Consider the following 12434-nt stretch of genomic DNA (forward strand, 5'->3'; position numbering starts at 1 on the left):
CTATGAAACCCAAATTGTTACAAAATGTTTACAAAAAACTATATTCATAGAAATTCTGCATGTCCACAAAGGGCACCCCCTGAATGGCCCAGAGACCAGTGTGTGGGAACCTTGTCGAGTGGGAGTTGGGGGAGGGGCGTCCAGGCACTCTGGTCTGGGTAGTGGGACAGGCCAGGGCTCTTAGAGTCCCATGGTGCTGTCTGGGGGCTCAGCCCAAGAGCTGGGAGCCGAGGTCCCCACCACGGAGGCCCAGCCAGGAAGTCAGCCCAGGCAGGGATAAACTGGGGTTTCAGAGCACAGTGGCATGAGGGCTCTTGGAGCCTCTGGTCTCTGTGGAGCCAGGACAGGACCCTCATCAGCGGCAGCTGGGGACTTAGATGCGCTTGGCCAAGGCTGCAGGAGGGGCCTGGCTTTAAGTGCAGATGGCCTGAGGGCTGGGGTTGAAGCGAAGGGCAGGCTGCAGACCACACAAAAGCAAAGCCCAGGTCTCCTCTCCCCAGCACACTCCAGAGATGCTTGGACCCAAGAAGGGGCTGAAGGCCTCAAATTACTGACAACAGACAGATCCAGGTGCGGCAGGGACAGAGGCCTGTGACCTACCTGACAGGGGCTCTCTACCAGCTGCCCTGTTGGGAGAGGAGCAACAACAAGAGGACTGACAGACAGGAAGGGGCTGTGCAAGGCCAGGCGCTGCCATCTTGAATCTCTCTGGTTCCTTGATAGCTCCCTCCCTCCCACTTTGTACCTGTCTCAGAATGAACTGGGGCAGACTCTTGGCTAGCATCTGAATCTATGGCTCTTCCTACTACTGAGAGGCCTCAGAGTTTTGGTCTCTAAAAGTAAACCAGACAGCTATGGGGTGATTTGGGAGCCTCTATTCTAGAAGGTGGGGGTAAAAGAACTAGATTCATAACTAGGTTTTCGGGACGCTGAGAGAGCATGTCGGCAGTGCCCTTGGGCCGTTCTCTTCAAAAGAGACACGCTCTAGCCATGAGCTGTGGGCACCTCGCATGTGTGAGGCCTTTGCTACCCAGGATCCTCTGACATCTGGGCGATTTCAGATGCAGCTTGACACCTTTCCAGGCCACTCTGAAGGCAGGGATAAGGGCAGGCCTGGGGATCTGCCTCCATTTTCCTCCATCTTCTCCCTGGCACTAGGTACTGGGATGAGATTGCGATATTGGCTCCGAGATCAAGGACTAGCAAGGCCGTGTTTCTCAGACAGGCCCACTGTCCTGCCTTAGACAAACTCCCAGGTAGAGATTCTCACCCATGGCTGTCCCTTCCCTGGTTCACCTGTCAGCTCTGCAATATTCTGCCCTCCTTGACATGGTCCACAGTACCGATGATGACAAGGCCCGGCTTGTTCCGGCTTGCTCCAACTTGTTCCAGAGGGCTGTGTAAACCTGACCTTTCTACTGCAGCCCCTCGTCTCTCACTGGGTCCCCACCCATACTGGCTGGGTTCTGTACACTTTGTGTGGAGACGTGCAGGGAAGGGTTGTATACACAGGGGTTGTGGGTCATATATACACTGTGCATATATATAAGCATATATATAGATATTACATTCATATATATATTGTACAGAACATTAGCCTTCTATCTAAAACAATTCTGTGACTTCACGTATACCTCAGCTCTAAAATTTCAACTCCAGGACAAGAGGGCAAGGCCCCTTCCACTGTGGCAAGTGGTTGGCCTATTCCAGATGTGCACCCTGCCCCAACAACCTGGGACATTCACATATATCTTACTCAGAGATCTGCCCACAGGATTGGACCCAATTCTCAAATCTGTCACCTGGACTGGGTGGATCCCGGATGTTAATTCTGTACAGTTGTTTGTCCATGACATGAAGGCCCTTCCAGTTGGGCATCCACGCAGGGCAATTCCAGAGGTGGACCATGGAGTTTGTCATATTCAGATGCTGGTGCCTACAGTAGGGAATGGCTTTGGGGTGTGTGTAGCATGGCCTCATGCGGCATGAAGCAGCAGCAGCTGCACTCCACCTTCAGCCCTCCCTGGACCAGAAAGGAGGGTAGGTAGGAAGGGACAGACTGTTCTTGGTAAACGTGGGCCTGGTCTGACTTCCACTCTCTTGTGGAAATATTTTATCTGCATACCCCTCCCCCCACTGCATGCTACAAGGTCAGGGCCCAGGATGTGCTCTTCCAGTTGTGACAGTCCAGGCTGAGGAGAGGCAGTCTCCTGTCTCAGAGATTCTAAGTCCAACTCACTGGCCAACACTTCATTTTCCCTCCTGCAAGACACCTGCCCAGGGGAGCCACCTGAGCTCCCACAGAGTGCTCGGATTTCATCCTCTGTCCATAGCAGAGAAAATAGTTGCAGGCCAAGGTAGAGGCGGAAGGAGGCTCATTGTCCAGTAGCCCCCAGGGCCTGGACAGAGTGGGTGCTGCCCCACCACAGAGCTGGTATATATAGGTGGAGCTCAAGCCCAGACACATGGTGTGAGGCATTCTTCTATTCAGGGCTGGCCTATAGGATCAGACAGAGCCAGCCAGCCAGGGACCTGCTCAGGTTTGCCCCATTTGCTCCATCCAAACCAACTTTTGTATTTCCCATTGCTCCTCAGAGCATCTGTGTGCTCCAGCCTCAGTTCTGTGCACCCCTTAGGGGGTTGGGACAGGTTTCCACTTGAATGATCTGGCTCCCTCTTGGCTCTATTCCCTACCCTGGCTGAGACACAGCTCAGCTGGACAGGATGGTCTCCAGAGTGCTTGGCATTGGGCTGTCTCTAGGACAAACACAGGACTTCAGACAGAGGGCAAGCATTAGCCACACCTCTGGATATAAGGCTCAGGTGGAAGAGGAGATCCTGCAGCACACCACTCCTCTTCCCGGAATGAGTCTATAAACCACACCCCCCACTGCCGTCACCCAACGGTCATTGCCTCTGTGAGCATCCTTCCCACCAACCACGTCCTGTCCCTTCTCCCACCACAGTCTACATATGTGCATAGCCTCAGAAGAACATGACACATCTGCAGTGTCATGCACAAAAGCACATGTGTGATATGAACACGGATGTGGGTGTGTGTTATAAAATGGCACTGGACAAGAGAAGACAGTGGTTAAAGACTACAGTGGATGAGGACGGACTGGATGATGGTTTCATGAGAATCTTGTCTGCAGGGGTGATTTGAAAAAGAAAGGAAGGAAGAAGAAGAAGAATGTTTCCCCTCTCAACAGGACACTACGAACAGCAAAGGAGAAGGCATCACCACAGAAGGCGAGCCCCAGAAGGTGTCTCCCTGTGCATTTTCCCATGGAGCCTCGGGAAAGCTGTGGCCAACAATCCCATAGCAGGCATGCAAGCAAACCCTGGTGTCCTGCCTTACTGATCGCTCTGCTGCCTCAGCTCCGGGTGTGAATTGGAATTTAGGTACATGTCTGCACATGAATATGAGTACACACACAAACACACACACACACACACACACACACACACACACACACACACACACACCATTTTTATGACTCCTCCTGTACAGCACACACCTACCCATGGGCACAACAGTCTGGTCTGCCCTCCTGTGCTGTCTTCAGGGCACACAAGCCTGTACACGAGTGTGTATGCACAGGCACTAACACAAGGACCTCTGATGACATGGCTTCTCCTTTTACAAGTATTTGGCTATACTGCAGGGTGTATCCTGGTCTCCAACCTCTGCCATTCAGTACACAGGTGCACACACACACACACACACACACTCATACACACTCACACGTTTACTCACACTTGCATTCATTATACACTCACCAGAGCCCCATCTCCACATGGCTTCTCCTGTTTTTACATAGATGAGATTCTGTTGCTGATCCTGACTGAGCTCTTTCTTTATTTCACACACACACACACACACGCACACATGCACACACTCCAAAACCAGGTCCTAAAGGAGGCCCCTCTTACTGCCTGCTAGGGCTGTGTTACATACCCATATCTGTCCTTCATCACCAGCTCCTGAAACTCACACACAGTCAAACACACAGACATGTGTGCGCTCCTCTCTCCTGCCAGCATGGCTTTTCCTAGCATTGTGTGCACTGGGCTTGGCTGCAAGCCTCCCCTTTCCTCCCTCTCCCAGTGCAGCAAGCCAGCCAGAGCTCCTGAGAACCAGTACGGTGGGAGTGATCACATGTGCCCACCATGGCCTCCCACCCCCGTTTGGCTGAAGGGGTTCCTTCATCTCTGCTGAGGAGACGTGAGATCTAGATGTAGCTCATACAAGCCTGGCGCCCCCTGGCAGCACCAGAAAAGTGAGGGATTGTGGGTAACTGATGTCCCCCAGTTCTCAATCCATATTGCCCACCCTGGTCCCTGATCAGAGACCAGCATCTACCCTTAGCTGTGGGGGCCTCTAGGGCCCTGTCATGCTCTCTGTAAGGACACTTTTTGTCTAACCCCTCACATCTGAATCTTTCCTGTGACCATGATGGTTTCAAACCTCCAGAGATGGAAATCACAGGTCACCTGCTCACCCCTTTGGCTGTCCCCTCCTCTGGCTTCTCCTCTAGGGGTCTCCCTTAAATCCCCTAAGACCATAGCTGCACCAGAAAAGAGACCAGGATGGCCTTGTGTCTCTGTGTTGGGTCTTTGGTTAATCTTCCAGGAAGCAGCTACTCCTTCCCTCCTCTCCGGGCCTCTGGAGGTCTCAGATCCTGCCCCTGAAAACTTTCATTCTTTAGGGGGCTCATTAGGTTGGGCATGCCCAGAAAGTTCTTTGGGTCCCCCCAGGCTTCTCCCACCTACCCCCAAAGTTAGTCTGTGCAGGGGGGACAGCAATTCCTCTTTTGAGGAGCTATGACTTGCATCTCACTTCAGCTGAGGCTGTTCCTCTCTTCTCAGAATGACAGAGGGAGGCCAAATTCAAATGGCCCGGGACAGGAAATCCCCAGTGAGTAGATGGTGGAGAACCCAGGGTCCTGATTGCTGGCTTGTTTGCCAGCAAAGTTGGTCTATTGGTTCAAGGGACTGTGGGATTTTCATAGAGTCTGTATTTCTTCTGCTGGCCTTCCAATGTCAGTTGAGTCTTTGGACACTCCTTATGAGGGAGGGCACCTTCTCTGCTCTGCACAGCCGTGGAGAAGAATTTGCTGTGACTGCGACCTCGTTCACACTCCTGGGGACTCTTTAAACGCTTGTGACTCGGGACACTGACCCGAAGCATCTGAGATCACAGTCTGTGTTCCTTTCTCCCATACCAACCCCCTCCTTTCACACCACTTTGCCTGTTGCCAAGGGGCTGCTGCTGCTGTTGCTGAAGCCATGTGGAGAAGAGCAGACCCAGGTGAATAGCCCTTAAGGGCTGAAGCTTTGCTTCTGTCTAGGTATGGATGGCTGCCCTTGGGCTCCCACCGGCAGCCTCCTCAGAACACCCTTAAGGCGTTCCAAGTCGGAGTCTCTGCTCTTATGGCTGCGTGCTAGAAGGCCTGGGCTTGAGGAGAAGGTGTTCCAAGGCCTCTGCAGAGCCCTGGCAGAAATTCCTGGCTATGGAGGAGAAGAGAGATGGTCGGTGATGGAGCCTGAGAGGCATGTGCTTCCGCTGGCCTTCACAGCGTCAGAAAGCCATAGAAAAGACAAGAGGAGATGAAGCCCGAGCAGCCAGCCGAGGGCCCATGGGTGTCCCCGGTGGGTAGGAGCTGATGGTTCACAGCTGGATGGGGGCAGCTGCTCCATCCCCAAGGCCAGCATGAGATGAGGATGTCCTTTCGGGTCTCCTTTGCCTTCCTCTGCGTGGACTGGGCCTGAAGTCCCCGCTGGACCCATGTCTAGGGGAAGACAGGGGCTAGCGAGGTGCTGCAGCTCATGCTATCCTTGCCTGGAAGCCTTCGGTCATTAAAGGTGTGCATGTTGATAACCGCATCTGTCTTGACCATCATAGGAGGCTGTGGTTTGTGCTTGAGACGTCGTTGGCAGGTGAGGGAGAAGCGGATCTCGTCGGCCACTGTGCTGCAGAAGGAGCGCTGGGGAGGGACAAGAGGCAGAGTGAGACAGATCCTCTCCTCCTGACACTGTGACAAGACCACCTGCACCCTTTTACACCTACACCCCACCAACGTAGCCCCAGAGAGATGACTGGAAAGTCTTCTGTAGACTGAGGGGGAGGGGGAGGGGGCATCATCTTTCTGTTTCACAGAGAAGCCCACAGCAGTCTAAATGGCATACACCCAGAGTCTGAGGGTCCCTCAGGAGCCTGCTGGGTGGGTGGGGTTCCACTAGACTCTAAGGTTTTGCCCCCATGAATCCAACCTCTCCTACACTAGGCTTGACCTGGTATTAGGGCTGCAGAAGCCTTTGAGACACGTTTGGTGGTGGAGAACCTATCCTAGTGGGTCTTCCAACTACTGCCTCCTCCTCAAAGGTCCAGCCTGTACCTAAAGTGGAGACTCAGTGAATATGTCTATCGACGGGCCTTCTGAGCATGGTTTCCGAAGCTAACAGGAGGACAGCAGGAGTGTGGCATCCCCACAGGGGTTTAGTGGCAGTAGCTCCTAAGACCAACTACTGGAGTTGGCCCTGGACTGAGATGGTGCACAGTGGGGCAGGCTGACGGCCAACTCAGACAGCAAGGCTGTGGGGCATCATCACCAGAATATGTAGGTTATGGTCCAGGGGAACAGAAGCCTTTTGTTAGTAGTGACAGCCCCCTCCCCTTTCCTACCCTATGTAGAACACTGGTCTCTCCAGCCTGCCTTTTTGCATCTTGTAAGTGTTTCCTACATACAAGGCCACATGCTGGGTGTTAGGCACAGAGTGAGAGTGAAGCAGGCGAGGACTCCAGGATCAGGGAGCTGTGGTCTAGCAGTGGGACGGGAACAGATAACAAGCATGTGAATAAGTAAATCCTCCAGCCAGCTATGGCTATTATGAAGAGGCTAAAGCAGTGGGGCTGGAGAGATGGCTCAGTGGCTGGCTGCTCTTTCAAAGGACCCAGGGTCAATTCCCAGCACCTACATGTCAGCTCACCTGTCTGTAATTCCAGTGCTACCTAGGGGACCCAACACCCTCACACAGACATAAATACACCCAAAACATGAACATGAAAGAGATAGATAGATAGACAGACAGACAGACAGATAGGCTAAACCCATGATGTGGAAGAGAAGAGTGTGGGGAGTGGGGACTAGGAAAAGCTATTTAAGGAGGTGATATGAGTTAAAATCTACATGCCAGATGCAGCCAAGAATATGGTGTAGTTCAGGCTCAGGTAGGTGAATCAACATGTGCAAAGGTCCTGAGGCAGAAACATGCTGGTGTTCCATGGACTCAAAAGGAGTCATATGAGGGAAAGTGAGGGAGGGGGATGGGAAAGAGCCTGTAATTTAGAATTCAGCTCAGTCTTAACAGGGATTCCTAAAGACTCTGGCAGCTATTCTTTTTCAATGAATCATAATTTTTAACTATTCCTTGTTAGACATTTAGGCATTTATCCAATCTTTTATGTTGTGGTTCATATGTAAACAAACATCCTTGTGAATAAAACAATCCATATCCTTGACCACTTCAGACAACAAAGACTCAGTTTCCCCCGGAGTGGCCTTCTGGGATTGCATCTTTTCAGGCTTCTCTTAGGCAGTGGCTAACTCACACAGCCCGAGTTGTCTCTCCCTTCTCTTGGTTGACTTCACCTTGCAGGTTGTTAAACAACTGCAGTTCATTTTGATGGATCTATCAGGCACTGATTGTAATGAGCCCTCTGCATGTGACCCAGCGGCAGGCTCCTACCATCCACACTGGGCCTGGATGCTTTTGAACTTCTGCCGGGAGAGGCGATTCCCTAGCCCAAAGGCTCTTGGCTCAGGTGCACGCTTAAATCACCCCGTGGGCCTTCTGCAAACTCTAGAGTTAGGCTCCACCATGGGCCAATTAAAACAGAGTCTCTGGGAGTGAGGCCAGGGTATTAGCACTTAAAACTCTCTCTCCATGCTTCTAATTTGCCACGGGACCTAGGGCTCCTGCCCCGACCGACCATGCTTGAATTAATCAGGCAGGGGAAGACTAGCTTTACTGTTTGCACACTTGGGCCATCCCTCAGAACTTTGCTTTTTTAAACTTTTCATTATGGAAATTTCCCAATATATGCAAAAGCAGACTGTACAATATAATGAACTCCTGTGCCTTCGTCACCCAGCCTCGACAATTACCCTGGGGGTTTAAGGAGGGAGCTGACACAGTTTGAATTAAGTTTGAAACAGGGTACTGGCTGTTACAGAGCTCAGAGACGGTGGTGGAGGACCGTGGCTGGGGTTGGAGATGGGGAGGCAGGAGGCACCGGAGGCTGGGAAGTTAGCCTGTGGAGCAGGCCAACGTGGAGGGAAAGGACAGAGGCTTAGGAGGCCATGTGGATAGGAGGCATGGAAACAGGTGCCTTCTACCTCCAGGTTAGGTGGAAAGAAAGGTGTGTCATCAGTGTGGAGGTTGGGGCGTAGCTTGGGCTGCATCGGCTGCACACTGGCCTGGGACAGAGCAGAGCAGGGGGTGATGGGAAAACATGAGTTGTCAGGACAGAGGAGAGCTGGCTGGATCCTGGTGGACTGGATGCAGGGTGGTGGACAAAATGGTGAGATGAGACAGTCGGAGTGCATGCCCTCAGGAGGACGAAACCAGCTTAGTCTTGTCCTTGCCTTCCTTCCCTGTCCAACGCAGCCTCCTCCAGGGCCTCACCTGCTCCCGCTCCGCTGTCTTGCGGAGTTTGTATATAAACTCGCCCACTGCCACCAACACGGACAGGACTAAGCCGGCAGCCAGGACGATGAAGATGCCCCCGATCTTCTGGATGCCCAGAGCGCTGGCCTCCTTGTTCTCTTCCTCGGGGCACCCACTGCCCCGCCACCACTTCTCCTTCATGATGTGCAGCTTGTCCTCCTCCTGCAGCTGCAGAATGGCGATGGTGATTTTGTCCCGGTAGGGGGAGCCTGCGGAGGGGGAGGGGGCTGTCAGTGGGGACTGTTTAGTAGAGCTGCCTCTGCCAGCTTAAAACAGAGGCTCCTCTCAATAAGGCCCCCTGTCCAAGTCCAGGTAAGGTATCTAGGTAGGGAGGTCTTACTCACTGGGTGTAGGTCCTGCAGCCCCGGGGATCCCTGAGTATGTGGAGTGTGTTAAAAGGGAGAGGGCAAGGGGAGACTGAATTTGTCCTCACAGGCCAGCACTGACTGTCCTCTCAGGTCAGGGCTGACCAAGCCAGGGCTGTGTCTCCATCCCTCTGCTCCTGGCTGAGGAAACATCACCTTCCCAAGTTCAGTGAAATGATTCTGGAGACTCTGTGCTTGTAAGAGGCGGGTGGAGGAGCTCAAGACCCCGTGTCTGCACCGCACCCCTGTCCCTGTGCCCCATTCGCTCACCCATGGGTGTGCCAATGCCGTAGCCCTTGGAGTCGATGAGGCCACCGATCTGGGTGAGGTTGCAGTTCCTTTGTGTGATGTACTCTATGGTAGTGGACTCCATGAGCAGGGCGTAGTCAGCTGTGAGTGTCCGCTGGATGCCCTCCTCGTTGTTCTTCACCAGAGCCGAGGGCTTGCTGCTCATGAAGGCCCACATCTTCTCAAAGGTGGAGATCTTGGATTTCTGGGTGGCAGGGGATAGGAATATTTAAACCAAAGAAATGAAGCCCTCTCCCCATGTTCCACTCCCTTGGTCACTCAGCACGTCTCCTGCCATCCAACTCTGGGTATACTCTGTAGGGTAGGGGAGCATGGCCATTCCACAGGTATAGAAACTGAGGCCCTAGAGGTGAGGTGCTGCTGTGCACAGTTGGAAGGTGCTAAAGCTGAGGTTCAGACTCTGGCCCACTTCCTGGTAACCCTGGATTTTTGCCATAGCACAAACAGTCTTTGGAACTAATTAATTAAACTTTGAGACAGGTTTGAGGCTAGCCCAGGCTGGCCTCAAACTCCTTAGGTAGTTGAGGATGACTTTAAACTTCTGATCCCCCTGCCTCTGCCTTCTAAGTGCTGGGATTAGAGGCGCGTGCCACCACGTCTGGTTTATGTGGTGCTGGGGACTGAACAGGGCTTCGTGTATGTGAGAGGCAGATGCTCTGCCAACCTAGCTACAGTCTCTGTTCTCAGACTGACTTCGTCATAAGGAGTTTTCTCTAACACCTGTTAGGGAATTAACAAGCAGGGGCCTTGATCTAAGGGCCTTATCTGTATGAACTCACTGATCCCTAGCCGAAATCACAGGAAGTATGAGTTATTAGCCCCGTTTTACAGATGGGGAAGCTGAGACACTGTTAAGTAATTCACCCAAGGCTATCCAGAGATGAAATGGTAGAGCCAGATTTCAAATCCAGACCCTATGGAGACAATCCATGTGCCTACCCATATGGCTGCATTGTATCCCAGTAACCACTAGGGGCGCAAATGAAGGTAAAGCTCAGTGGACTTTGATTCCCCACTTCACTTCAAAGCTGCCCCCACTTTTTTGCACTCTATGTCAGGAGAGGACTTAAGCATGGGTCTGGTCTGTTGGCGCAGTGGGAACTGCAAGCAGAGAAAAAGGCAAGACTCCTGGGAGTAGTGGTCTGCAAGTCCCCTATGCCGGCTTCATGCCTGAGACCATAGGCAGGATGGCGCCTGGTGGGTGGGGTGCTGTGTCTGCCCCAGGAAGATTCAGGGAGGATCTTGGGACCAGGAGAGAGGGCTGGGCATGAGTGTCCCCTGCTGTCTGGTTATGCTAGGTGTGCATGAGCCTCCTTGGGAACTTGATGTATGCCAGCTGCCTGGTCCCAACAGAGACCAGCCCTGCCTTAGTCCCAGGGGAAGAGGTGACTCTGAGAGCCCCACTGTATTGGCTGTTTCCAAGTCTGGCTGTGGCTTTCTGTAATGTCAGCCTGTCTGATTGGCACTCAGCCCAGCTCTGGTACACGTGACAAGATGGGTGCCCTCCCACAGGCTGGCACAGGCCTGGGGGAAGGGCAGGGAATCAGACCATGGCTGCTAGAAGCAGGCAGGGAGCCTGAGAGGAATATACACTTTCTTCTCTCTGGGTGCTTCTGGGCTCTGGCAAGGGATGGGCCCTCTGAAACTGGTGGCCGAAGTCCACAGCATGCCCCAGGGAAGGAGGCCTCAGCACAGGAATGAATATCAGAGCGGCACGGAATCACCGAGTACTCCAGAGCGTGGAGCCTTTCACAGAGCTGTTACTCCCTGCCTGCAAACGCATGTGCCTCAAAGCCAGTGCTCAAAGGGTTCTGAGGCACTGGATCCCTAGGCTTCACCCCACTGCTCTTCCTGCAGCCATTCCCGCTCTCTGCTGCCCCACCCCACAGCCACCTGCCTTCTGCCCAACTTTGCAGCCAGCCACCTTCCAGTCTTCTTTCCACCTCAGCTCCTCCTCAAGTGCTCCCCCGCTAACACCTCTCCCCTCAGAGATGGTTCCCATCTCTGGCTTTTCTGATGCTCCAGATGTTTCTCATTTTCCAGATAATTTCTGATTTGCAGATTCTCCGCTGCCAGCTCCTTCGGCCCCTCTTCCTGCTTGGCACGCTCCTTCCTCAGCACGGCCCAGTTCCTAGTGACTCCTGTCTCCCAGCAGTAACACTCTTGGTCAGGCTCCTCCTCCTCCTGAGCGTGGGATGGACCTTTCAGCCTGCTTTTGGATCACCCTCTGGCAGGGGTGGAATGGCACCTCTGAGTGACAAGACTTTGTCTTCCGCTCCCTGTGCGTTCCTCAGCAATTCTCCAAGGTGGTGGTGATAGTATTGTCACAGCACATTGCTTAAGAAGAGGTCCCCATGCAAGCGACCGAGGACAGCGTCTCACCAACTCTTAGTACACAGTACTTCCATTGCTCAGTCCAGTGACCTGAAGGGAACTGAGCATGCACAGATGCCATGGGCTCAGAGGCCAGGCCCTGAGTGACCTCGGCCTTGGCTGATGGCTGGATCACAGTCCCCTGAGGAGCCTCGGGCCAGAGGGCTCTCGAAACTCCACTGGATTCCTGACCACCAAGCTGCCAAGTGACAGATGTTGGTTTAAGATGTGAAGCTTGGTGCAATTTGCTAAGCAGTAGATAACTAATACCCTCTCACACTCGTGTTCCCAAGAGCTGTCCTGTTCCTGATAGAGCCACGTGTACAGATAACCACAAACTCCAGCTATTCCTGTAGTCAAATCATCCAAGTCCAACCATCTCCACTTGGCCAGACACAGTGTTCCTCAGACCCGTGTGCATTCTGGTTGTTCTGACCTAACTGCTTTTCTCCCTTCAGAGACTCTGGCTCCTCAGCTGCCTCCCGCAGCTGCCTCCCGCTCCTGCCTCCCGCTCCTGCTTCCCACTCCCCAGGTTGTTTTCTACCGTGGTGGGAACCAGGGTTGGATGAGGCATCAAGACTCTCTTTCACCTCCTACGGCTTCTACCTGTTAGGTCATCCACTGTCAATCCATGCACACACACGTGCATCCAAT

General features: G+C 53.1%; 1 protein-coding gene across 2 annotated transcripts in view; it reads right to left on the reverse strand.

The window, feature by feature from the left end:
• Nucleotides 1-5113: 5113 nt before the first annotated feature.
• The window catches only part of Grik3 (glutamate ionotropic receptor kainate type subunit 3), a 208077-nt gene continuing 200756 nt past the window's right edge, over nucleotides 5114-12434 (reverse strand). Inside the window, exons 14-16 of one of the 2 annotated variants that reach the window (XM_028790109.1) lie at nucleotides 9369-9591; nucleotides 8692-8942; nucleotides 5114-5990 (exon numbers count right to left, since the gene is read on the reverse strand). In XM_028790109.1, the coding sequence (XP_028645942.1) occupies nucleotides 5796-5990; nucleotides 8692-8942; nucleotides 9369-9591 (669 nt within the window). In that variant the 3' untranslated portion in view covers nucleotides 5114-5795. Of the gene's footprint in view, nucleotides 5991-8651; nucleotides 8943-9368; nucleotides 9592-12434 lie in introns of both variants that reach the window. The other variant, XM_028790110.1, reaches the window with a different exon arrangement.

This window comes from Grammomys surdaster, unplaced genomic scaffold, assembly GCF_004785775.1.
Source record: "Grammomys surdaster isolate TR1022 unplaced genomic scaffold, NIH_TR_1.0 125863, whole genome shotgun sequence".
NCBI classification, from domain to species: Eukaryota; Metazoa; Chordata; class Mammalia; order Rodentia; family Muridae; genus Grammomys; species Grammomys surdaster.